A 27,762-nucleotide genomic window follows, 5' to 3' on the forward strand; every position below is an offset into this window, starting at 1 on the left:
TACAAACCTCCTTTGACGCACTGTCTAAAGGAGTATCCTCAAAGTTACTGGTCTCTAGACTATTACCATCCATATCCTGCGAATCAACTCCAAAGCTCATATCAACATACGAAGTATCAAAAACTATAGCACCACTGTCCAACTCCTCTGTACCAAAAGAAACTACCAAGGAAACTAAGTCTTCAAAACTGCCCACTGCATCCTCCTGGATGTCATCAATGCCAATATGATCTTGGGACTCATCTGTACACACTGCCAAATATGAAAGATCATCAACACATTCCAGCAAGAATGGTCGACTGGATATATGAACAAAGCCCAACACCGGTGTATAAAAACTAATACCAACATTGGACAAGTTGTTGGCACAAGAAAAGACAACACCGTGCAATCTGCTAATCAAATCCATGATAGCACCCAAACAATCACTGCTACCAAAAAGTGTTAAAGATCTCCAGTCAACAGAATCCCAAACGCCAATATAACAATCTCGAGTCCATATCCGTAAACTAGAATCAGCTGGTAACTCAAGCAAACTCCTCACCTGTGTAATATGACTAATACTAACTCCACAGACCTATTTGACATTGTCCTCGTATCCTGGATGTGAATGCAAGATGAACTCACAACATTATCAACGACCGCATATGATCCGCCTGCCGCAGAAGGCTGAGTATCAGGAGTGCAAGATGAAACTAAACTCAACTCCATGCCATGCTTATCCCCATGTCTCTCCCAGTCCTGTAATGCCAATGGAGTATTCACCAAAGAAACTTGAGTGTCCTCAAGCTCACAAGAAAGCCTGTCAACTTCCTCCTCCTTCCTCCTCAAGGCATCTGAATAGTCTCCGACAAGGCTAAGAAGATGGTCACGATTTGATAGAAGAAGTAAATAATTCAACTTCATCGTTCCCATTCCTTCCCTAATCGCCTGTAAGTCAATACAAGAAGACTTTGCCTGAACTCCCTTATGTCTACCCTGTAACTGAATCATCCGGATGTGATCCTCTATCATATCCCGCATCCTGTCATGATGAGATAATGAAGTCACAATACTGTCTTTGTTCACCTTCAGTTGGCTGGACAAATCATGTGAAGTACTACCAGCCTCGACCTCATGTGACGAAGCATCTAATTGTGCTTGGTACTCTCTCTCAACAAAGTCATGAATGCTCAATGTCTGCTCATCTCTACCAGGTATCTCACCATCATGCACAACAACATCCTCATAATCATCATTTGAACCCACTATGCTGTAGTCACTGCCTGTTGGAACCAAACCATCCTGAGTACCTGAGACATCATCCTTTGGCAACCTGTATACAACTGTCTCAACTTGAGTATCAAGTTGACAGTTACTATCCATTAGTGTAATATCCTTCACCACTTCTCCTTGTGGCTGAATAGGAATTGAAACCTCTACCTAGTTGCAAGCTTGTTTCTTGAACTCCTCATTAAGGTTCCTGGTAACATCCCTCACTGTATTAGTCGGTGCTTTGCGAGAAGATTGTTTACCGTATGGATTAATTAAGCAACGCACACAGGAAATCGATACGAGCACCGAACAGCAAATAGCAAAACTTCTATTATTATTCGCATATGCCAACAGTACATTACGCTTTTCTCTTATGATATGATAATTGAATACAATGCTTCCCGAAGGGGTTATAAATACTTTTCGACGAACCTTCCCGAAGGTATCCATCGGCCAGATACATCATGTCCGCTACAAACTATTCACCGTCGGCTACATAACAAGAACTTTCCCGAAGGGACTCGTCGGTCGATACACAATTTCCTTTCCGAAGGGACCCGTCGGCCGATACACAATTTCTATCGACGACATCATTCCCCCCAAAAAAGAAAAGTCGTCTCCTGACGACTACAAAACAAAACTCAAACAACTAATACAACAATATTGATCTGCCATATTACTTTCACATTCATCCCGTTGCATCTATAGCCTTTGCTAACACAATACTGATTCTTCAAGCTGACCTTGATAGCCACCTGTGCTGCTTTCTCTGCTTCCAACTCCTCGGTACCCTGAGCCAAGTGTCGCTGCACTGCCTCCAACTGGATGATCAGCTCCTCCCGAGCTCTCTACGCATCCACAGCCTCACAGCCAACACCTGCTCCCACTGCCTCTGGTACACAGAAGGTCCATGCCTGCAGCAACTTCAATTCTTCTCAACTGGTCAGACTCCCACGATTGATATCCGCAACGATTGGGGGTCCAGGGGGCAACGCCCCCGGCAGGGTCGAGGGGTAGCGCCCCTCGCGGGGTCCTGGGGCAGCGCCCTGGGTGCGCTTCCCAGTACAGGGCGGGGTCGAGGGGCAGCACCTCTCGCCGCCAAGACCAAATTAGCACTTCAAAACCCACACAAAAATGCACGGAACACACCATTTCTGTCATTATCTGCCAATTCTGCACTCTTTCTGGCAACCATGGATGTGTCCTCTTCCCTTTGGCATCATCTGTCACTCATTCTGAACAACTTGATTCTGTCGTCGTTTTTTTTTTTTTTTTTTCTTTTTTTAGAAAACCTCCTGTCATCCTTCTGTGATGAAATCCGTACGCAAAAACCCCACTCTTCAAAATTTGTAATCTTGCAATCCAAATCCCTACACATGATATGCTTGGAAAATCCGTACAATCACCTCGCATTCCTAGCTGCAATTTCCGTACGCTGCTTTTCTTTAAAAATCCGTATAAAAAAATGGCTCTAAAATCCGTATGCTTAATATATGTGCTTTAAAATCCATACGAAACACAAGCTTATAACAAGCCGTACGGTATCTTCCTCCAAAAATCCGTACAGCAGCCTCTTGAGAGCCCGTACAATTAATTTATCTGAAAAGCCGTACACCATTCTTCAAACATTGAAAACCGTACGACAATCTTTTTTTACTGTGAAATCCGTACGGTGCTTGTGGAAACTGTACAATGCCCCTTACTATGAAATCCGTATGATAACAATGAAATCCGTACAGTTGCAATAAAATCCGTACGGTGGTAATGAAATCCGTACGGTGGCTTTAAAAACCGTACTACAACATGAATTCCGTACATTCTTAAAAAACCCTACTGCAATTTGGATTGTCTCGCCAATGGAAAACCGTACGGCAACATAAAATCCGTACCTTGCTATGGAAAACCATACGGAAACACAAAATGCGTACCTTGCTGATGGAAATCCGTACGGTAACATGAAATCCGTACGTTGCTGATGGAAAACTGTACGATGCTCTTCAAAATCCGTACTTCAGTTCTGGAAAACTGTACGATGCTCTTCAAAATCTGTACTTTAGTTTCAAAATCCGTACTTCACTTCTGAAAAACCGTACGGCACTTAAAAATCCGTACGGTGCTTTCCAGAAACCGTACGGTGCTTTACTTCACTTCTCTCTCTCTCTCTCTTTTTTTTTGAAAATCTCACTTCTGGAACAATTATCTACAATATTTACATATATACAGTACTTACAGTCTTCTCTCAGTTATTCGTCCACGGGGGTGCGTTACTTCTTTCATTGCAGACATTCAACTTCGACCTCTTCACTACATCGAATACTTCCTTTCGGTCTAGCATCCACTGGTTTATTGCTCTGTTATTGCTTACTTCCCGCATCTGGTATGGCCCGACCCATTTAATTTTGAACTTGCCTGGTTTGATCTCATTCTGATCGTCGTACAACACCCACTGTCCGAGTGGAAACCTGCTACGCTTGTTCTGTGTCATCTCCATATCGCCCAGTTTGTTCCCGAAGCCCCATACCATGGACTCCGTCAACTACCCCTTCTGTCCGTCAATAACACTTTCACTCTGTACTGCTACAACTTTTATTGAGCCCTTCCTCTTTGTTGCTTGTGCAGACGGTATCGTGTGTCTTCTTGGCTGCCGGTACCTTTCTGCTATATTTGTGGTTTGACGTAATACTTTCTTCCGGCGCAGTCGTACAATAGAATCTTTCCTTCTCTTGGGTTCGTACTGTATGTTATGTTCTTCAGCTTCAGTTATACCCGCGTTTCTTTCTTCGGCTTCTCTATGTTGCTTCGAACATTCATTTCCTCCTTCGGCTTCTCCGTGTTCCTTCAGACATTCATTTCCTCCGTCGGTTTGTCTGTGTTTCTTCGGACAGTCATTTCCTCCTTCGGCTTCTCTGTGTTCCTTCGGACATTCATTTCCTTCTTTCTTTCCTACGTCGATCCTTAGCATATTACAACTTGGAAAGAGCTCGTAATCCTCTATCTGCCAGTGGTAAAGACCATTTACTGAATCCAGATCGTCATCTCCTTCCAATCGTAGGACTCCCTCCTGATTGGGTTCCATACTCTGCCTCCTCTCATCATCTTCTCCTTCGGAATTTGACGATAGAGCTTCTTCTCCAACCATCTGAGTGTGTAGATCGATAACATATTTTCGGCCTTTGCTTTCGAGTGATAAAGTATTTTTCTTCCAATCGTGCTTTGCCTTGGCTTGTATCAGCCACCCTCGGCCCAGAATGGCATCATATCCTCTCCGCTTCAGTGGGATCACGACAAAGTCCAACAGGAACGGTTGTGTTCCAATCGTCACTGGTTGTGCTGTCAGGACTCCCAATGGCTTGATTCCATGTTGATCGGCCGTTAGCAGCTGGAATGTAGGCGGCCATAATGTCGGTTGTCCCAACTTTTTCCAAGTGTCTTCAGGCAACACATTGACACCGGACCCTCCGTCCACAATTGTTTCCGTCAATACAGTCCCGAGAATTCCCATTTTGACGACTGCTGGATGGCGTCCGGATGAGAGGGCTAACAACATTGGATCTTCTGCACTTGCGCCACTTTCCTTCTCCTTTTTGTGCACTGTACTTGCTCCACTTTCTTGCTTCCTTCCATGTTCTCCTGGTAGTTGAGCAGCGGGAACAATGTTTGTGAGTGCCGATCAGAGCTGAGGCATAGTGAGCAACAGATCACTTATCTTGACAGGTATCTCGGCTTGCAAAATTTGCCGGACAATGTTCTGTTCTACGCAGTTCCGTACGGAAGTACTCGGCGTGTCCTTCAAGTGTGCCGTTTCTACCTTTGTTGCTTTCTGGATCTCTGCCCTTGCTTCCTCCATTCTCTTCTTTTCTTCCACTGGGTCAGGGTATAGCTTCGCCTGTTTCCGAGTGATTGCCAGAACTTCTTCTTCGTCTGTCCTTACGGTAATCAAGTTTACTCCGGACTTCGGACACTTAGTATCATCATGATCTCCAGGTCCACACCATCGGCACAACAACTTTGGTGGGTTCGTCATTGTGCACTCTCGGGCGAAGTGACCCCACAGATTGCATGCGCGGCGTTGAACAATTGGCCGACCATTCGCATCGTACTGAATTCGACTTCTTCCCACATTGTTGTTGTTGCCACCATTGTTGTTATTGCTGTTGTTGTTGTTTGGACCGCGCCGGTTGTTTCTATATCCGCCTGATGTGGCACCTTCCGTACTGGTGTTCCCGTTCCCTCCGGATGGAGAGGCCTCCTGTGTCAGGAACACTTGCTGTGGTGTTCTTGTTTTCAAATTGAAAGGGCATTCCTTTATTGAGTGTCCCATAATCTGGTAGATCTCGCAAAATTGCTCTTTCGGGCAGGATCCCTTCGTATGGCCTTCTTTCATACATTCCGTGCACCATAGGTCATTGCCCTTAGGTTCCTTGTTCATGTTCTTGAATTCTTTCATCATCCGAATCATGTCTTTTTGAAGGGCACGAACCTTCTTGTTGCTTCCTTCGTCATCGCTGCTATCATTTCCGGAGGATGCATCGTCATTTGAATCGGACGAGCTGGTCTTCTTCTTCTTCTTTGTCTTCTGGTCACTTTCGAGGTTCATTGCTCGGTTGTAAGCTTCATTGTATGTGGATGGCGGCACGATCTTCATCTTCTTCCGTAGCTTTGGGTGAAGGCCTTCAATGAACCATCTTTTCTGTAACCCGTCAGTGGGCTTATTCTCCATCTTACTGATTAAGTCCTTCAACCTCTTGGCAAAGACCCGTATAGTTTCATTCTTCTTTTGCTTGGTATTGAATATCTCTGCGACAATCTCATTGTCATCACGCAAAAGTTGAAATTCTGCGATGAACTCCTTCTTAATGTTATCCCAACTATTTAATTTCTGTGGATCGGCATCAGTAAACCAATCAATGGCAACACCCCGTAGGGTTGCGGGAAATTGTCGGATCCATTCATTTGTATCTGTTATGCCATTCGCCCTCCAGATCGTTTCACATGTTTTACAATGTCGAATGGGATCAGCTGCTTCATCACCATCAAATTTAGGCAATTTCTCCTTCGGACCTGCCATTATTACTGTATGTCGAGGGTTTTGTTGTGGACCTGCGCTGTTTTGCACTCCCGCGTTGTTTTGAGCACCCGCGCTGTTTTGAACACCCGCGCTGTTCTGGACACCTGCGCTGTTCTGTACACCCGCGCTGTTCTGGACACCCGCGCTGTTTTGCACACCCGCACTGTTTTCTGCTTCCGCGTTGTTTTCAACACCCGCGCAGTTTTCTGCTTCCGCGCTGTTTGGTGAAGAAGAGGGTTTGTCAACCGTAGCTATCCGTTCCGGAAGTATATCTCGGACGAAGAGGTCACTCCACGCTCGTGCTCCTTCTGCACTCCGAGCCGTGCGAGTCGATATGCTTCCGTCAGGATTCTCTTCCCGTGGCGTATGCAGGTTCAGAAACTCCTCCCTCGCTTCTTCCACCAAATCAAGCCGTTGTCGAGTCTCCTTCAACAATCCTTTCGCACTCTTGCTTCCGTCGGAAATCTTCTGAAACCTCCTTCGACGCTCTATCTGCTGAGCCAAAATTAAATTTTCCTGCGCAACGCGTATGTCATCTTTTTCCTTTAGCTTACTCTTGTCTTTGTTCAACTGATTCGGCATTTAATTCATCTCCGCCTGCCTGCGTGCCAGATCCATCGGGCAACGGCGCCAAATGTTTACCGTATGGATTAATTAAGCAACGCACACAGGAAATCGATACGAGCACCGAACAGCAAATAGCAAAACTTCTATTATTATTCGCATATGCCAACAGTACATTATGCTTTTCTCATATGATATGATAATTGAATACAATGCTTCCCGAAGGGGTTATAAATACTTTCCGACGAACCTTCCCGAAGGTATCCATCGGCCAGATACATCATGTCCGCTACAAACTATTCATCGTCGGCTACATAACAAGAACTTTCCCGAAGGGACCCGTTGGTCGATACACAATTTCCTTTCCGAAGGGACCCGTCGGCCGATACACAATTTCTACCGACGACAAAGATCTTCCAAATAGTGAATTTGCCCATCTAACCAAACTATCCATAGTAGCTGGATCTGCCAACTTGTCACTCAACGCACGGTTTGTTTTTATCATAGCCTCAATCATCAAACTGTTTGAACAATTACCTTTTTTACTGCTTTGTGGTTCCTCTTTCAGGAAGGTAGGCCGTGTAGGACGGTTAGCTGACCATGAAGTGTACCTCTTTCTGTCCATTCTGAAATCAATCGAGTGCTGATCACTCATGTAATTCAGTTCTCCCCAACAGGATGGCAAGAAAATCGCTCTGATACCACTGTAATGATCCTTGCTAATAAGATCACCAAAACACTAATATTGCACTATAGAATTTTGTCAAATACTTGGCAAGAAATCTGATCTGTACTATTGTGGATAAAATACTGAGCAATCAACTTAGTTCAGATATGGATGTGAAATATATATGCATTCATGGTAGATTTGTTACACTTACAATAAGCAACTTGTAACAAAATAGCTTCTATAGATATAAATGATTGAAACTATTAACTCTTTCAACAACTTGACATTATTTAAAATCTTCAAGCAAATACATTCAAAATCGAAGGAACCTGGATTGCCATAAATCGCATAGGTGTTTGCTGGTGTTGGTGACAAATTTCAAATCATTGTAGTGCCCAATAATGGCGACTGTACCCTGCTATTGAACCTGCTGCTGAACTGGACAGAATTTCAAGCAAGCATTTACAGTCGAATGTTAGAATGATCTGCACTTGCCGATTCTTATAATGGATATGCTGATACTGGAGTTGATGATCGAACCCCTGGACTGCCTCTTGGCTGAACCTGCATATGGCACCAAAGATGCTTGAAAACTCCTGCAAAATTGTACTGTTTCCAACCCAGATGGTCTGGAGTTTTAGACTGTAGTTTTATTTAATTTTTGGGACAGTCAAAACTACCACACAGTCCACACCTGTGATTTTTAAAAGATGTTTTTGCCCTTGAAAAATGCTGACGAAAATGCCCTAAAATTATGGCACAACTACAACAGTTGCAACAAAACAAAATAACTCCCAGACTGGCTGCAAATTCTTACTGGAAACCCTGCGATTCTTTAATATTTTTACTGCCCTTAATAAGTGACGAAAATGCTCACAAATGGAGCGCCTGGACTGAAGGAATGCAGCGCTCAAAGTCCCAACAAAAATTGCTGCATCAACTGTGAGTTTTGAACTGAAAAATAATGCCCTACCTGCAAATTTTGAATTTCCAAAATATGCTTCAACTCAGCCCGAAAATGGCTGGCTAAATGATATAAGAATCCTTCTTCTTTAATAAAAAAAATTGAACCCTTCTAAAGCTCTTTCCTTCTCCAAAATTGATAGAATATTTGAGTATGGCTGACTGTGTATAAAATCTCCAAATTAGCACAGCTGAATATTGCCCAACCAAACCCTCCAGAACTAAAGTAAACTTCCACAAGATATGCAATTAAACTCCTCAAAATAAAATCCTATGGATGTTGGCCCTTGGCCACAAATTTTGCTCAACTTGAAATGGCTGAATGCCACCTCCAAAGTGCAACCCTTTAGAAGATCTTTCACTGCCTCAGTTATGCGATCTACTGGAAGGTATCGTTCCCAAAGACCAATAGACTATCTGAAACCCTTGGCTTCACAATAGACCATGTGATTGTATTCACAATCTGATGTCAAGAGATAGACAAAAAAACTGGACAAGGAGAATGAAGCCCGGGATGCCTATTTATTCTTTTTTCTCCACTTTCTCCAGAAACTTCTAGAATATTATTTTATTTTATCTATTAAGTGACTTTATAAAATATTTTATAATTCAAGTCACTTTATTAAATTAATTAAATATAAAGTTACCTTTTAATATTTATTTATTTGATAACTTTATAAATAATTAACTTAATACCACTTATTTATTTAATTAAAATAATTAATTAGTCATCCTCATAAAATATTCATTATTTTGGACAATCTAATTAATTAAATTAATTAAATCAAATTGCCTCCAAAATGGGGACATGACATTATAGGACTTGGTTTAATGATCTCAGACTTTCCAAAAGATTGCACAATATGATGACTAACAAGTAATGAGAGAAAGCAACCTTATTGGCTGAAATGACCGATTACAAATTAATTTTCTGAGCAATATCTGCAGTTCAAGTACAGAAAATCAGAGTTAGCATGCGAAACTTTTGACCTGGAAATTAGTGCATGGAAACCTTATGTACTTGATTCTGTATGCAGCAAACTCCAAATTTTCTTCAGGAAATATTGTAAAAGACCATGCTTAAGTAGTATCAAACTTCAACATGCCAGTTTTTTGCATCTTTGGATTAACAGTTGCTTACAATGAGGATATCTACTTTCCCTTTTTGCAAGGTTCATGTTTCAGATTGCAATACCTTTCAATCATTGACTAGTGCAGATGAACACATAAAGAGTTTGATAAATATATAGGGAAACCTTTCAGCTCCAACCATAACAAGTCTGATATTAACTCTTAGATTTACACAGACATCATAAAATGAAGAGCTGCTATAGAAAACAATTGTTGGAAAGTTCTATATCCAACCTGTATCTTCAGATTATCACTGTGGGTGTTACAGACCTTTAGAATCAGAAAGTTTTGGAACTTAAGGGTGTAATATTCTCTGCTGGATTTGGATTAAAATATTGAATTTGGGCTAACAAGGATTTCATCAAACAGTTGTCATGTATATAAATCCTCAAGCAAAATTATTATTGTATCCTCATTAAACTATTTCCTCGGAAAATACTGCTATGAAATGGTTATGCCAACCAAGATGCCAGAATTCCCAGCAAGTCAGAATTTAGAAGTTTAACTCAGAATTTAATGATCACGCCTTATATTCATGACAGTAAATATATGACCTTTAAGCTACATGTTGAATATTTAATGGCAGTCTTTATAGTATTAACAAATCTGCAATCTAAATGATGTGGAATGGGTGAAAGATGGACAGACCCAAAATAATGGTGGATGCCGCTATGAAAGCCTAAGTCTGCAGTAACTCCCAGTATGTCACCATTTCTAGGCATCAACCAATGTGCCGCCTGCCACTGGATTCCACTCTGCTACTCATGCTGATAAAGGGGCCGACTCTAGCTCTGGAACATAATAAAACCAATGCCGCTACCAATCGCAAGTGCCGTGAAACATTAACACACTAACCCGTGATCACCTTCAACCGTGTTCTTAGTTCTGACTGTCAAATGTACACTGTTCTGTCGATCCTGTGACACTATGACTGTCTTGTTAACCACGCACTTCAACCAACTTTGAAAGTGGTGGGATTCATGTGTAAGTTATTCATTACCGAGGTATGTCACGCTGGTTGTCTGAATTATACTATCCCGTGAACTCCTCTAAATAGGAAGCACACCATCACTGTTCAAATCTAAGAGGCTGAATATTTACTTTCATAAAAATTCATCAGAATCTTCAACCTGGGAATACCTGCCTCCTTGAATGCCGTCTAGTCTTCTAAATGGTATTCTATAGCCACTAACACCATCGACCAGATTCTCTTTCTGTGATTTAGTAATTCCAACTTCTTACCTAACCTTCAAATACCAAATTGAACTCCAATCTGTTAATGAACTGTGAGGTACTAGGTTTGCATCTAGTCTCACACTTTTCCTTCAAGGGTTTTCATCCTTCAGAAAATCCAGTCACATCTAACCAACCTTTTAGGATTTGTAGAAATAACATATACTCGTTGTGTGAATCCCAATGTGAATCCCAATGCAAAAAGCTTCCTTTTATCACCTCGAAATGTGGGGAGATACAAACATCTTAGCAATGTGAGATAAAAGACTATTTCGTCTTTTAGTCACTTAAGTCATTTTGTCCTAAAGTGACTTTAAATAATAAAGTACTTTACATTTCAATCCAATCAAATAAAGTGACTAAAACCTTAGGATTTCCTATTCAAATCTTCTGAACTGAAACCAAAACTCATGTGACTGGCTGACATCCTAAACAAATGCTGTTAGCCTATCCGGATGGAAAGATAGACCAACTAGGCACCATTAATGCTAGCATGGAGAAGGGGACATTACAAAGGGTTTTAAAAAGGCTGCAAGAACTGGTGTACTGTATGTTGCTCCTCTGTAGACTTGGTGAAGCTTCCTAGGTGACCCCCTTTGTGACTCAAATTCCTTACAACCCTGCTGGTCTGGTATTAATTCTTGCATCCTCTCTAAGCCACTTGCTATTTTGCCTCAGCTATGTCTTGATGGTGTTGACCAACACAACAATTAGGACCAAAATAACTGTGAGCATATATAGTATTGTAGTTTTCTTCTTCCCGAAGAAATTAGTAACCTGCATTGGCAGACTCATTTTTGGTGGTTTCCCCGATCAAACTCGAAGTTACCAAGGAAACATGCATAAAAGTAAATAGAGAGCTGCCAAATATGCCAACCACACCTAACATGTGAAATGGATGCATAGGAATATTGTGTTCAGCATGGAATATGATCAGGGATTTAAAAGTCTCAAAGGTGCCTAAAGGCATACCATCATAGAAGATTCCTTGATCAATGAGGTAAATCAAGAAAATAGCAGTAGCTTCTGCTACTGGAGCTGAATATGCAACAGCAATCCAAGCACATAAACCTAGATGGAAGCTAAGCTCCCACTCATGATCCAAATAGCAAGCTATGCCAAGTAGGAAGTGTAGAAAGATTGGCTCAAAGGGACCACTGTTGTGTAGGCATTCATCAACAAAAGTTGTTTCCCAAATGGGATAAAAATGTAGACTAATGGCTGCAGTGGCACGAATAATATCACTCATTTATAACTACCTATGCCTACCAGTTTTGCTTGTATTTTACCCTTCTATACACCTTGTGACCTCTTGTTTTTCCTCATGTCCTTTGGAACCCAGAGTTCATGAAAATATTATCTGTTACTTGTATTACTTGCTTATCCTAGCAACCCTTCTAATTTCAAAGTCATTCGACCCAATAAAACACCAAAATTAAAAATGTCAATCACCCAAGATGAAGAAACCAAACCTCCTTTACAGTGTCAAAGATAATCTTGCCCCACAGATCAAAATTCTTCTTAGTGCATGATGTCTTCCTTCCTAATGCCTCTCTTAAGCTCTAGAAATGGTTAGAATTTCAATTTGCTAAATATGTCATAGCTAGCATCTAGATTCCTCAAATATATGTTGGAGCTTGAAATAATTAAAGATGGAAGAATTTTCTTACACCATGTGAACCAGGGAAAGCTCTCGAATCCTCCCCAAATTCCTCATATGACAAGCCAACAAATCTCCTTTGTTCCACGTCATTATCAACTTCAGTGCCTTTTTCCGAATATTCCAAAAGACTCTTAAATCTTTGAGAGTGCTAGTGATAAAAGACATTTAGTTTTATGTTTTATACAATTTCATAAAAAAATTGCATGTAACCTTTACACTCACTTTGAGGCTCTACGCAAATCCCACTGCAACAACTCGGGTGTCTTTCTCACCATTGTAGCTGATCTTTCTAGAGAGTTTGTTTGTCCTCCTGAAGGCTGAATTAAACAACTTCAATCTCAAACCCCAAGGGCCTATACTAGAGAAAATAATAATTTGCATGATGACAAATGAGCTCCTTATCTCCCATTTATACTTTTCTCTTTTGGCCAACTTTTGGAAAACACCATTTAAAATTCACTTAATTAATTTAAACTCCATTTTAACTCTGGCAATTACATTTATATCAAAGTAATGATAATTTAACACACAAGGTCCTTGTTTTATGCATCCAAGGTTTAAAATTCTTCATCTTGATTTTGACAAGCTATAACACTAAGGTGCTTGTAAAATATTTTAAAATAATTTAAGCATCCGTAGTAAAATAATTAAAATAAGCCACAATGCATCCATTTTGTAGAGATTCTTAGAATGCATCCCAATCAAAAACTGATCACATTGGACTGATCCCACTGCTGAATAATGACAAAATGAGCCAACCAAACAGCTTGCTATAAATAGATGACATCTCCAAGATTCTTGAAGGACACATTGGAAGTTGAAAATCACTCGTGAAAGATGCATATGAGTCTCCTAGACTATCTAAGCTCATTTGTAACATCAAACAACTCATGTGATAATGCAGACACACACCCAAAAGGTTCATGTCAACTGCAATGCAAGAGAACCCAGAAATGGAAACATTATAGTGGCTATTAGCTTGTCTTTGGAAGCTCTGGTATCTTTTCCAAATCTTTGAATTTCCCATATCTTTATACTTTCTTTTGATAATTATTCTAATAGGAAGAGATAAAGTCTAATAAGCACTTAAAATTTTAATGGATATCCTTTGATAGGGTTAAAAGGTACTACCTAATGTTTCACTACAAAGTCAATATGTAGTTAAAGAACCACACGTTTCTATCTTAAATTATATGTCCATTCCATTAAAACTACTGAATATAACATAAAGCGGCTTATTCCGACTAATGCAATCCATATCTTCAGCAATCAGAACTTGTCGAGTCTCCCTCTGCCAGAAAATATTGAGGACAAGATTCCTAGCAATTTGCAAAGGAGCAAATTGTTCTGGGGCTTAGAATTTTCAGATTTATTCTGGACTGTGTGTAATAGTAAAGTCTACTGCTACCCATCTAAGCAAATGTGTAATCATGTAAACCCTTGATATATCTCTTAGGTCCTTCGTTTTATACTCTTCTATTCATTGCAAAGCTGACTGTTAGGACTGGTTGAAGTAAGGACAGTCCCCTGACTATAAAGCCGGTCTGAAGGGGCAGTTCCTACTTCCTGAAAATGTGATGTGAAAGGACAGTTAAAGATCCAGCTCAATGAAGTGCTCAAAATAAATAAAAAATAATATCAGAATGGTGCAAAGGCATGCATTAGCTCATAGGAATTCATGCCCAACTTTATCTTCTTTCAAAAGGTAAAAAAGCCACATTTGTAGTCTCAATTTGGCAACATTGAAGGATGTAACAACAAACCTCCTATTTATTTTATTTTACAGTGCATTTAGAGGAAGCCAATCAAAATTGTGAAGATTATAAAAAATGTTCACATTAGGAATTCCCTATGAGTCAGTAGTCCACCAGTAAATGGTACAACAATAAGTTCTATTTTTTTAAAAATTCACTATTCAAAATCAAATATATACAAGAATGTGAAAAATTGTAAATGCCGTCAAATCGAGTGGTTTAAGATTCCTGCTACTTGTGTACATAGAAAATGGTATGCAATTCATTTGTATCATATTTTGTGGACACGATGTACCTAAATTGTACGTTTTTCTCCGCTTCTGGAATATTACAGTGTAAGCGCTAAATTGGTATTGAGAAATTTGTTCTACTCTTTTATTGCCATGTTCATATTCACCACTATATTCAGATAAGTCACTAGTTGAGGAATTACCTTCAAGAAAGAACATTCTGTAGCATTTAGAATCAATTACTGTATCATGATATAATTCAAATCTAGATATACTTCTGTCAATTTGCATGTTATATATTGCCATTTTGGAGCACTTTTTTTATGTTGATTACGTATAGTTAGTTTCTCATGTTTTCTTGTTTTTCTGTTTGCAAATTTTGAAGTAGTTTGTGGACTCTAGCACAGGATACAACATACAGCCTGGTTAAAACAAGTTATTTAACTGACAATCACATGCATTTTAATTGTTGGTTCCTACCTGTAATAGAAAAACATTTTTGAAATACTTACTGATTTTGTATTCTTGAATATGCTTTCAGCTTGGCCAAAACCACTTATTGACAGAATATTTTATCATATTCTTTCAATGGATCCATCGGAGCCTGCGAACACAAATAATGATTTTCCCAGTAGGAGGTCACCAAATGATTTACCTTCCCCCATAAGTCCAGTTTCAAGAGATTCTCGTGGCTCTCTTGAAGTTTTCAATCCTGCAGGACTTTCTACTTCAGCTTCCTCGTCTCTGACGGCGACAAATTTCTCCAGATGGGCACCATATAATGTTCTGCGAAATAGTGATTCTTCACCTTACAAGACACGGGCAGATGGAGAAGATGGACATTGTGGTGGTAAAGATGGATTGGGATCACAATCTGGAAGGAAAGCCGAGTCAGTTCATACATGGATGGCCTTTACAGAGAATGACCGTTTGAAAGCTGTTGTAAATGATTTAGGAAAAGGAGTTTCCATGGTTCCAAGGGACATATCTTCAGAATTAGGGGAACAGTCACTGGTGATACAGGAGAGGCATTTGGATTTACAAAAGGAGACGGGAATCAAACAGGCAAATAGTGGTACCTGGTGTTCACAGAGCGAAATAGGAGGTGCAGAAGATAACCTAGACACATATGTGGTACCATCTGTAAAGAAAAAATTAACAAACAAAAAAGATTGTGGGCCAAGCTTTGCTGAAGCTGGCATGGCAGAAAGGGTAGCTGAGTGGGGACTAGTTCTTAAGACAGATGATAAAACGGGGAAAGCCCAAGGTGTTGCAGTCAGAACATCAGGAGAAAGTATGAAATCTGGAACTTCTCGAAGAACATCTGGAAACTCAATGAGGACATCTGAAGAGTCTGATTGTGGCAATGAAATGGGGGTTACTCGTGTTTCGAAGGAATTGAAGGATGCATTATCAACATTTCAGCAAACATTTCTTGTCTCAGATGCAACTAAACCAGATTATCCTATTCTGTATGCCAGTGCAGGCTTCCTTAAGATGACTGGATATGCGGCAAAAGAAGTAATTGGACGTAACTGGTATCACCTCTTTCCTTATCACTCTATGAGGTATATACTATTCAATTTACTGCTTGCAGTGTGGTAGGCTATCTATGGTGTTTGGGATGGTTAATTGATCATTTTCTGCTCTCTTTTATGTATGTGATCATCTCTTTTACAGTTCTCACTTTGCTTGGAAGACAAATGTGACTAAAGGGAGATAAGCATGAAAAAATATGACTGGATGAAGAATGGAGATATCAATGAAATTGGGAATATGTTCACAACAGAAAACTGTTATTGCACTTTAGAAGTGTATTCTTCCAGAAAGAAAAAAACAGATATACATTAGCAACTTTACTATTAAGAACTAATAAATTTATGTACAAATATGTGAATATGGGTTGTGTTATGGAAGAGACTGGGTTGAATTCAGAAAAAAAATGGTACATTCTGTAGTTCCTTGCTGAACTCTCTCTTGGACCTGATGTTTTCCTTTTACTTTTCCATATATATTTTTACTGATTGATCATGGTATTAACATCAATCTTTGAACTCCATACTCTTACGTTGTTTTGAACATGATTCCACCGAGGTTCAATACACAATGGCCTAGCAAAATCAAATGATTCTCAGGTACATATATTATGGTACATACGGAACACACCCATATTCACAAACCTATGCATGCAAGCACAATGCACATACACTCTCAATGGAATGGAACACTAATAAATTAGGAAACAAATTGAGTTTTCTAGTCTGGTTATTGACTACAACAAAACTAGGCATATATGTATAATGGTTTTTATTATAAGCTTTGCATTCTAAGCATTACTTTGCAAGGCATCATTATATTTTTGTTGATAAAGACAGTATTTATATAGAAAATTTCTAGGATACAGAATTCCACAAAGCTATGCTATATGTCTGGGTATCCAAAAGCATGGTGATTTTCTAGGCCCTATTATTTTATGTACCTTTTAGGATAATTGTTAAGAGCTATGCTATATGTCTAGGTACCCGAATGCATGCACATGTGGGTGCACATATGTATAACCACATGAATGCACTTTAACTGCAATAAAACACTAACTAAATTAGGGAGCATACTGCTTTTTATGATTTAGTTAATATCTACAACAAAAGCAGACACAGATATAATGTATCTGATATAATCATATATAAGAATCTTCATTTATAAGCAATACTTTTGTAGGCCTCATTGTGTTCTATATTTTTAGGATGACTGTTAATAGCTTCACATCTACCCATGCATCAAGGCTGCTATCAAGTCATATCTTCTTTATCTTAATATTGTGGTCAAATCTCAAAGCTCTAATATCTAGCCCCATATACTAGACATTGAACATTTATTATGATTTATTTTCTTTGAAGTACAATGTTCATGTATGGGTTCATAGCCATTCACCTTGGCTATATTCATTGACCTAACAATCATAGACTCATATCCAAAAACCAGGCCATGCAACTCGAGACAATACACCACTCTAATAATAGTCACACATCTAGGTCATACATTCTAGGATATCAATCATTCTATACAATATAGTCATATAATTTGGCCTTTCAACAATATCATCATAATCACACACTTGGTCGTACATTCTGACCTAGGAAGCATACCATTGTATCCACATCCCCAAAGGAGCATATTCTATGTAAGAGCACTCCATATTTACAACCAATTTTTTTTACCCTCTTTCCCACAGTAATTTTGTCAAACAATTGCAGCATGCCAAGTTGAGAGTTTCTTTTTGTCATTTTGTCAACAAGGCCACCGACCCTTTGCTCAAAATCATCTCCAAGCAATAGATTTTCTGATTAACATAGAAGATTGTGCCTCTCGAAATCAGCTTCCTCAATGCCATTAACTATGTAGAACTTCCGAGATGAAGTTAGAACAACATTTTAGTCTAAAGGTTATTCCTCCTAGTTCGTTTCCTCATCATATTTAGCTGCCAACATAGCTGGATCCCAAGGACTTAAGGCCTGGTTGCTTTGTTCAGAGAGAATCTTGTGTGTGATTGATCCTCCAAACAAATCACTCCTAGCCAAAGAGACTGAAACTACCATGGAAACTCATTTTCAAAGGCTCCATTTGGATATCCAACTAGTACCCATATTCATTAACATCTCTAGAATGAGATAATCGATCATCATCATTGGATGATCTGTAGACTTCAACATAATTTCCCTCATTTATTTTCTTGAATCCTTCTTCCTTATGTTCCTCATTTTCCAAGAGAGTTTTCAGCTTCTTCTAACATTAAACAATCATATTTTCAGCTAAGTCTTGTCCAACTGATAGGATTCAATGATCATCCTTCTTCTTGTTAGCCAATAGGATAGAAAAAAGTGATTGTTGCACTGTGTACATTATCACTTTTATTAATTATCAAAACCATAATGGTTTGTATGGCTTCAATGATATTATCATCATGATATGCGAAGCAGCTTTGTGAATCAAATCATCAAATCCTAAATCCAACATATTGTTACTCAATCTGAGTTTAGAAAATCATCACTGGAACCATGACTTCTCATAGTAGCTGAGATGGTAATCAATCCACCATGTTCAAGTAGTCCTCCATTTCAATCAGAATATTCAGGAGTGCAGTCTTTTACTAAAATCTTCAAGTCTGCCTCCCACATAGAGGAGATTTTTGGCTGACTCATTTTCACTCTTACCTACCATGATCCACAATTTGAAAATCAATTTCTCTGATGAAGCTCGACAGTGGTCAAAAAATCCCCAACACCACAGGCTGGAAAGATAGCCTGTGCTTTGATATCACTGTAATGATCTCCTCTGGCTGCTAAATTTATTTTAATTCCGAACTGCACAAGTGCTGCTGATTTTGTTAGAGAGTTGGCATGAATATTATTAAATTGACAAGTTCTGTTGCAAGTTTCCTTTGTAGATGCTCTGCTGAGTGGTATTGCTTATTTAAAGATGTCTGCCTAATTTTCATATATTTTCATTTGACATTCGTAGAAATAGAGATATAATTATATAAACAACAATCAATAGGTTGCAAACATACATAGATGCAACAACAAATATGCCTTTAAGCATTTGGCATTACAATCATAATCTATTGTCTCTAACGATGATGTGAAGAAACAATAACTCATATCTCTGAGTTGTTACAAGTGGAATCCTCAAAATTATGGTAATAGAGTCCGGAACCCTGCTTTTCCTCTTGAGATTGGCTTCAATCTGTAGTAGATGAGTCAGAAGCTCCTTGTGCCATGTGCCAAGTATAGAATCTCATTTTAGAAGACGAGTTGCTGCAAGTGTGACTCACTCGATTCCTTTCAATCCCATTTATGTGTCCGCAAAGAGAAGGCTTACCACAGATTGAAAATTCAGTAGGTAAATTTCCCACACACCAAAAAACAAGATCAACTCTAAATGAGTTATAATGCCACTTCCACTAGCCATGTGTGATGTCATATGTAGAAGTTTCTTCATCTAAAGAGAGTTGCGCATTAAGCATGTCTAAGTAAGCACACTCAAGAGTTCTATCCCATATCCTTGTCACTCCTTCATTGTAATCAAGTTATATATATGACAGATTCCATAACTAATGGGGATTTGGAAGTGGAGATTGCAATGAGGCTATTGGTTAGTGCCCCTAATGGGGATCTGGGGGAAAAACCCATAGCAGGGTCAAGGGGCGACATCCCTTGCGAGGGTTTAGGGGCAATGCTACCAATAGGGTTGAGGGGTAGCCCAAATTAATGCCTTTGAAACCTTTACCACTAATGAAAGTTTTATCTTATTAACTGAAAGCAAAAAAGAAAATACATGACTTTGGACAAGTTTTTAATAAAAAACTCATGATTTTTATAGGAAAAAATCAATCATCTATATAATGCTGAATGAACCCTTGAATTTCCTTATATACTTCTTCCTACCAAACTTGCAGAATGGACAATTTAAAATTCACCTTTTTAATTAAAACTCCATTTTATCTCTCAAAAGACCTTTTTATTCAAAATAATGATAATTTGATATGTGAGGTCCCATTTTTATGTGTCTGTAGTTTAAAAAATTATAAAAAAATTCCAAAAAGTTATAACACTAAGTTGCTTTAAAAATATTTAATAAGATATAATCAACCTTACAAAAATACTTAAATAAAGCCTTTAATTCACCCATTTCCCAAAAACTACCAGAAAGTAATAGAATTGAAATCTGATTACACTAGAGTGATTATGATAATTAAAAATGAGAAACAAATCCAATTAGGTGACTACAAATGAACGGCTGTAATGTCCCCTTTATTTGGATATGCGAAATTAGCTAAATAATTAAATAATTTGTTGAAATATAATAAATTTAATGATGACTTAATTTAATTATTTAACAAAGTATTAAAATGACTTAAATGGTGAAGTTAGAAAACTAATGTAAGTCATTTTATTATTATTTCCAAAAGTTCAAATCAAATCTAAAGGGGAAATAAAAAGAAGAAAAAAAAGGGAAATGAAGAGACAAGCATAGGGAAAACAAAGAGTCAGTGCAATGGGATTTAAAAGAAGAAAGGGAGGCTCATTTTGGGAGGCTTGGCTTAGTCATTTTTCTGTTGCAAAGCTCTAGAAGCTTTTTGTTTTAGATTCAGTTTTTTGAGAATGGAAACCCTTGAGATTTGTTTTTTGTAGATTGGACGAAAACCCAATTCGAATTTGAGGTAGACCTGTTACGGAGTTCATAGATGAGAAAAATTGGTAGAGTTTTTTCATGTCCATTTGGGAAAACATGGTTATGATTTATTTATTTTGACGGGAAGATTGATCTCCATTTTCAGATATTATATATTTACAAAATTAACTGTTAGATGAATAAAAGCCATTTTGTATGCATAGTGTTTATTTAAATTGTATGGTACATTTGAAAATGTAATGTTCGCTTTCTAGAAGACCGACGGATGATCATGGTCAACCTACTATTTGGGTTCCCATAGGCTAGCAGAGTGTGGATGAGACTTATGTAGGGCATCAAGAGTCATGCATGAGTTGTTCAGAACTTCAAGCAGTTTGAAGCAGGTTATGATACATTTGTAAAATTTAGGAGGGATCCCCATTGTTTAGGGATTGAGTGGGAGTTATCGAGGAGGCATCCAAAGACCTTTGTGAGCATTTTGAAGACTTTGAGTGCATTTCCTATTTTGTGGGATGCGTTCCTATTTTTTAGGAGGAACTCTCAATTCACTGACAAACATCTTGAGGGTGCACACAACAGATAGGAAACCATTGGGATTTTGTTACAGGTTGATAGGTCCAGTCTACTTTTTAGGAGCATCCCTAGATTTTAGGGAGAACTGACAATTAACATGTTGACCATATGAGGGACCAAGGAGATGAGTAGAGACCCTTGGACAGTTTTTGGCACCTTTAGCAAGGTTGCTAAGTTTTAGGTCAAGTTTCTATTTTCTAGGAGGAACTATCAATCAACCTATAGGGGTTTAGATAACATAGGTGAACATAGCATTTTGGACGAATATCGATTCTAAGCTCCAACTTGGATTTTCATTAATAAATATGGAAATATTTAAATATTTCCTAAGTTTGGACTTAATTAAATAATAGTAAAGTGATATTATAATTACTTTGTGAGGGCATAAGTTATAAATCATTGGGCCCCTTAACCTAGGTAATAAAGGAAAAAATGTTATCTTAATGAGAGGGGACAAATAAAGTAATGGAGAATAACTCCTTGCAGTTCCATTTTTATAAGGAGGTATAATAAAATAAAGTTGTTTTATTATTAAAAGAGGCAAATGAAACCCTAACCTGAAATTTGGGTTAGGGCTGAAATTAAAAGTGAATAAAAAGTGTTGTGGGAGATCATTTTTCATTATTCCAAGTTATTATTTTTATCTTAGATTTGGAGCAAGACTCTGATTTGCGGAGTTACAACCTAATTGCCCTTCTAGAACAAAATTTCTTGAAGGGAATAAGTTGGACTTTCTTCCAACTGATTGCAGGTCAAAAATGTATCGATATATCAGCTTTAAGAGCAATTGGTGATCACATTTTTTTTTGATAATTCATTTTGGAGTGAGGGGGTTCAAATTTATTGCATATAGTATATACAGATCAGTGAAGTTGAGCCAGCATTGTGGTTTTGCACCTGAATTAGACTAGCGGCATTTTACCTGGAAGGAGGTAAATGCCATTTTGAGTGGATGAATTCATTGCTTCAACTGGGGTTTGTGGTTTGAATCAGATTGGTGGCTGGGAATTAAAATTTGGAAGGTTACATAGGCTTTAGCAGCTGGCTGCACCTTGCAGACAAAGCCCTTCACTTCCTTACTGGCCATATAGGTTACACCAGCAGCAGAAATCAGATTTTGGGGAATAATTGTAGCAGACCTATCATAATTTATGCCCAGAATTATTTATTTCAGTCAGCAGGTCAAGTTTGGAGTCAACAGAATTATATCAAAATTCATTCTATACAATTATTTATCCGTCCATTTGAGCCATACATCTTCAGGAGAGTGGACACCTCGTTCGGGAGAAGACCTTTGTAAAATATAAATTAGGGTTGTTTCTGGAAGTTTCTTGTTCAGATCAGGTCTGCTTCAAACTATTATTAATATTCACATACCTTCCATTTTTACCACACCATCAATTGGCAGGATATTAATGTTTGTAGAAAAAGCAGGGACTTGGGAGCTGTCTAATTCATCATTTAACAACAGGGAATATTGCTACATCAGGACTGTATATAGCAGCACCATAATTTGTTAGAGCTTGTAATCCTAGTTATCAATCTTATAGGTGCTGAAGTTCAAATCTTGAATCTTCACATCTGGTACGATTGACACAATTGTGTATTTGACTGAAAGAATATAAATTCTAATGTGTTAAGCAATTGTTCACATTTCAAATTATTCCTTGTATGTTCAGTAGTACTTTTTATTACATTGCATTCTTATTGGGAAAAAAATAAAAGAAAAATGAAAACAACACAACTCCCCAAAATCAGAATATTGGAAAAACTAGAACCTTATGGTCAAAGTCAAATATTGCAACCAAACTTAACAATTTCAATCCAGAATGAAGTTGGCATCTTTCAGTTTTATCAAAGCATAATCTTGCAAGCCTGTTGGGTAATGATTGCATTCAATTGGTGCAAAAATCACTTGTGCACACGTTAGTTTGGATTTGGCTTTCAGTTGAAATACAGGAAAAGGTCATCATGAAAAATTGTCTAGCAATAAATAGGTATGGAATATGATACTCTCCCTTTGTATATTAAGAGTGACCTAGCTTTTGTTGACTGCATGGACTTACATCCATAAATACAGTTGAATAGTAAATGGGCCAAGAATCAATACTAGGAGGTAGCTTGGAACCTATTTACATAGGAAGTTTGCAAGAATATGTGTGAAGAAGTTGATAAACAGGCAGACACATTTCCTAAGGATAAAATAATAGCTTTGGGGAGTAACTCACTTGAGGCTTCCTCATCTTTGCAAGAAGTTACACAAGTGCATCAGGGAACTATGAAGCATCATTGTACTCGTGATTGCATACTCCGCTTATATGAATAAAGTACTATCTCATTCTGTGTTATATTCTAGTCTCTGAATGCAATAACTATCCATTTACCCTATACAGCAAACATTTGGCGCTATTGCCTATCAAACCTGGTACCAAAGATGTACTCTAAAGATTAATGCTGAACTTGCTCAATAAAGATTGAAATAAAATAAAATAAAAGAATGATGTGCGCACATCATGGGAAGCACTAATTCTCATGCAACAGGCAGAAATTTCAACAGCTTGTCGATGGGCATTGAAGTGGTGAAGGAGCATGGACTAGCAAAGTGCGTTCACCTAGCCAACCGAGAAGTACCAATGATTTTCTTGAAGGGATGCGACAAAGTTTAAATTTGGTTGAAGAGACAAGGGAGGAGTTCCTAAACTTGTATACACCAAAGGTAGAGAATTGGGACGTAAGAGAAGGAATCTGCACAACTCGAGGTGCCGAAGGAGCACGAGCATGGGTAAACTCTTCCTTCCCGATACACCAAATGAACGGGTACAAGTCTAGGATCAAACAACTTTACTTATAGAAGAACCCTTCACACCATAGAGTAATGCGGTTGTCCGGAGTAGCACGATTGTGCACAACAACGTGTGTACGTAGAACAATGCGGGTGTACAACAAGTACAAACACAACAAACAAGGAAGAAGTTAACAATGGCAGGGCCAAAGGAAAAACTACCAAAATTTAATGGTGACGGGATGGTTGATACAGTTCGACACTATATAACGTGTGAAATGATATGGATTGCGAATAGCATAATGGACCAAGATAATTGGATCCAATAGTTTCCAGCTACCCTGTGAGGTGTAGCAATCGATTGGTTTTCAGACATCGAACAAAAGAAGCTAACTATATGGTTGGATGCCAAGAAAGAATTTACAACAGAATTTTGACTGCTCAGGGATGACAATGAGATCGTAGTGGAAATTTACAGTACAAAGTAGGGGAAGAATGAAATAGTTTGCATATATGTGAGGAGACTAAAGGAGCTGGTAGGAAAGATGGAAAGCTCACTAGCGGATGGGTTGAAGAAAAGATGGTTTGTCGAAGGGCTACGACCAACACTACGGAAAAAGATGAAAATAGTACATCTAGCATCATACATTGATGCATATAATAGTGCAATGGACTTAGAGAGTGAACACAAAAGAAGAAAGATAGATCTTCGGATTCAGAAGACTCATCGTCCAAAAGCAACGATGAGGAATCGAGTAAAAAGGTCCAGGCATCACCAGAAAGATATGCTACATATGATGAAAGAATGTAAAAACATGAAAAAGAACCCTGGCCAAAACAGAGAAGGGGAACTATCGTGTACGAATTGCAAGGAAGAGGGCCAGACAGAGGATTCTTGCCAGAAGAACCAATTTTGTGATATCTGCCAGATTGTGGGATATTCCACCAAGGAATGCCCGTTCAATATGAAAACAAAAGAACACTAGCAAGTCCTACTAATGTAAGAACTCTCCACCTCAGGAGCTACAGGAGAAAATACAAACAATGGTGTGACAACTTTAGGAGGGTATTGAAACAACAAGTGACGTGGAAGAGGCAGCAACAAAAATAACAACAACAATAATGGGGGCCGTAGCCGAATACAATATGACCCAACTAGGCAGCCAATGATACAATGCTACATGCAACCTGTGGGGCCACTTTGCTAGAGATTATACTATGAAGGGAACACTGCAACGATGTGCAGATGGTGTGGTCCTAGAGACCACGATGACTCAAAATGCCCTAAGCTCGAAGTGAACTTGTTGACCATAGAAAGATTTGAGGAAGAAACATTAGCAATCACTCGTGCACGAGCAAAGAAGGCAACATACCCAGATCCAAAAGAGGAAAAGAAAAGGATGCAATAGGCAAAAACAGAAATAGAAAAAGAGTTGGAGGCTGGAAGAAAGCAAATGAAGGACACTGTTGGCACCTAAAGGAGGAACCAGGCAGAACAAAACATCATATGACAAGTAATGCAAGCTGAGGTCCCTATGAAACTAAACGATCTTCTTGCAATGTCGCGGTTACGGACAACAATCTTAAACATGACATTATCCCCAACAATGGTGGATGAGCCAGGGATGAACACACACAGTGGAAGTGGAGCTACCACAGTAGACCCAATGCTACTCATGCTGACCATAGGAAGACACCTTGCAGTAGTTGAGATGGGTATTCTTGAAACCATCCTCATAAACACCATCATAGATAGAGGGTCGAGCGTAAATGTATTGCCTAAGAAAACGTGGAAGAAGGAATCCTGAAATTGGAAGGAGGGTCCGATGATGACAACTTAGATTCGGTGAATGGCCTACTCCATTGGCAAATGGAGGACTATGAACTCTTTCTGAGTTGTCACATGTTAGGGGTCAAAGAAGGAAGGGAGATGAAAAGAACTAATTTCTGACGGAATATAGATAAGTCAAGGAAGGAGAGGTAGTGATAGATTGAACACCTACATATACGTTCAGCGACGAGAAACCTATTAAATATGAAGAACCCATAGTGAAGATAGTGAACATAATAAACGAGGTCAATCCTAAGAACATTTTGGCGGGAGATGATTGGAATCTGATATCGAAAGCGGCAACATTTAAGATATTCATGGAGTATAAGGATGTTTTTGCATGGACATACAAACACCCAAAGGGAGTACCACTAGAATTATGTGTCCACTGCATTCCACTAATACAAGGAGTAGTACCTGTACGAAAGTGACCATATCGCATGAATAAAAACTACGCTGCACAATTCTCAGACAAGATTAACTGAATGCTTGATGCAGGCATTATCTTTCGGGTACAGACAAGTGAGTGGGTATGAAGTCATCACGTTTGTTGAAATGTACCATGATTACGCACATGTGATGACCAAAAAAGAGAAAGTTCTACAAAGACTTGTAAAAGATGCAAAGGCAGCAGTAGCTAGGATAACTAACCAAGAAAGCATGATTAGAGAGGCATTCAGAGAGCTATCATGTGAAATCATCACTGAAGATAACAAACTCAAGAATCAAGAAGATGTTCTCACAGAGTTCATAGAGGCCATCTTCTTATAGCTTGAAGTAGATGACTTCAACATCAGTGTGCTGGATACATTTGCAAGCTGAAAGTATTCATTGAAGAATTTGTAAAATCAAATGGAGATTTGTAACAAAGAGAAATCTAGAGCAGCAAGCATACTCAGAAAGGTTACAATGATCTCACAACACACCGGTGAACTAGATGTTGTAGTTGTACGCAAGTCCCCGCGGAAGTTTGGAGAGCTAGTTGATACCATATGAATACTTCAAATCAGATTTTCGTATGCTTTAAGTAGAATAGCAATAGAAAAGTTACATTTAAAGAGTATCTATGTTGTAAGTACAGGATAAGATGCACTTGTACAACTAGCTCATGTAGTTAAGTTGCAATCGCATTTGGCATGCAACTTTGAATAAAGTCAATGTAGTTAGTTAGAGATAAGTCCAAGTGACTCAGGTTGTTCCACTTTTTCCTCCACCTTTCTCTCTTCTACTTTACTATATAAAAGAGAGAGTTCATTGTAAATAATCATCTTTTGGCAAGGCAAGATTTTTGTTTTTTCAATTTGTATTGTGCATTCCAAGACTTTGTGCTTGAAATTAAATCAGATTGCTTTCAATAAAAGAGGCAACTTGCTTTCAAACTTTGTGTTGATTCAAGGTGTTATGTGACAACATTTTTTGGATATTGATTGTGAGTTTTGGAGCTTTGAGCAAGAGGGATTTGAATTTAATTGTGCAAACTTTGAACTGCCTATTACATTCATAGCCAATTTGAAATTTTAAAGACTTTGTGTTGCAGGTGGACAAATTGTAATTGATAGTAGTGGCTGTAATCACTTAGATTTTGAAGACTTTGGGCTGTAAGTATTTTTATTAAATTTGGGAGGATTCAGTAAGAGACTTTGTGCCTTATTGGTTATTTTGTTTGAGTCTTTATTTTAGATGAATGCAGGAGACTTTGGGGTCCAATTTTTGTTTTACAAAATATAGAAAGTAAACTGTTGCCTCTAGTGCTGTTCTTACTTCAATTCTAGGGTCATCGGTATTATCGTAGCAATAAGGCACTTTTTGTTAAGTTAGAAAGTTATAGTTGTATGCAAATCATTCCTAAAAAAA

The 27,762-nt window shown here is 38.6% G+C and overlaps 1 protein-coding gene across 6 annotated transcripts in view; it reads left to right on the forward strand.

Moving 5' to 3' along the window:
• LOC149578339 (phototropin-1A-like) overlaps positions 1-27,762 on the forward strand; it is a 338,062-nt gene that overhangs the window by 37,092 nt on the left and 273,208 nt on the right. For all 6 annotated transcript variants that reach the window (XM_089828327.1, XM_089828331.1, XM_089828325.1 and 3 more), the window contains one exon: positions 15,072-16,068. In XM_089828327.1, the coding sequence (XP_089684453.1) occupies positions 15,119-16,068 (950 nt within the window). In that variant the 5' untranslated portion in view covers positions 15,072-15,118. The remainder of the gene's footprint in view (positions 1-15,071; positions 16,069-27,762) is intronic.

Source organism: Cupressus sempervirens, chromosome 1 (genome assembly GCF_028749045.1).
Source record: "Cupressus sempervirens isolate cs-2001-9-10 chromosome 1, ASM2874904v1, whole genome shotgun sequence".
Classification (NCBI taxonomy): domain Eukaryota; kingdom Viridiplantae; phylum Streptophyta; class Pinopsida; order Cupressales; family Cupressaceae; genus Cupressus; species Cupressus sempervirens.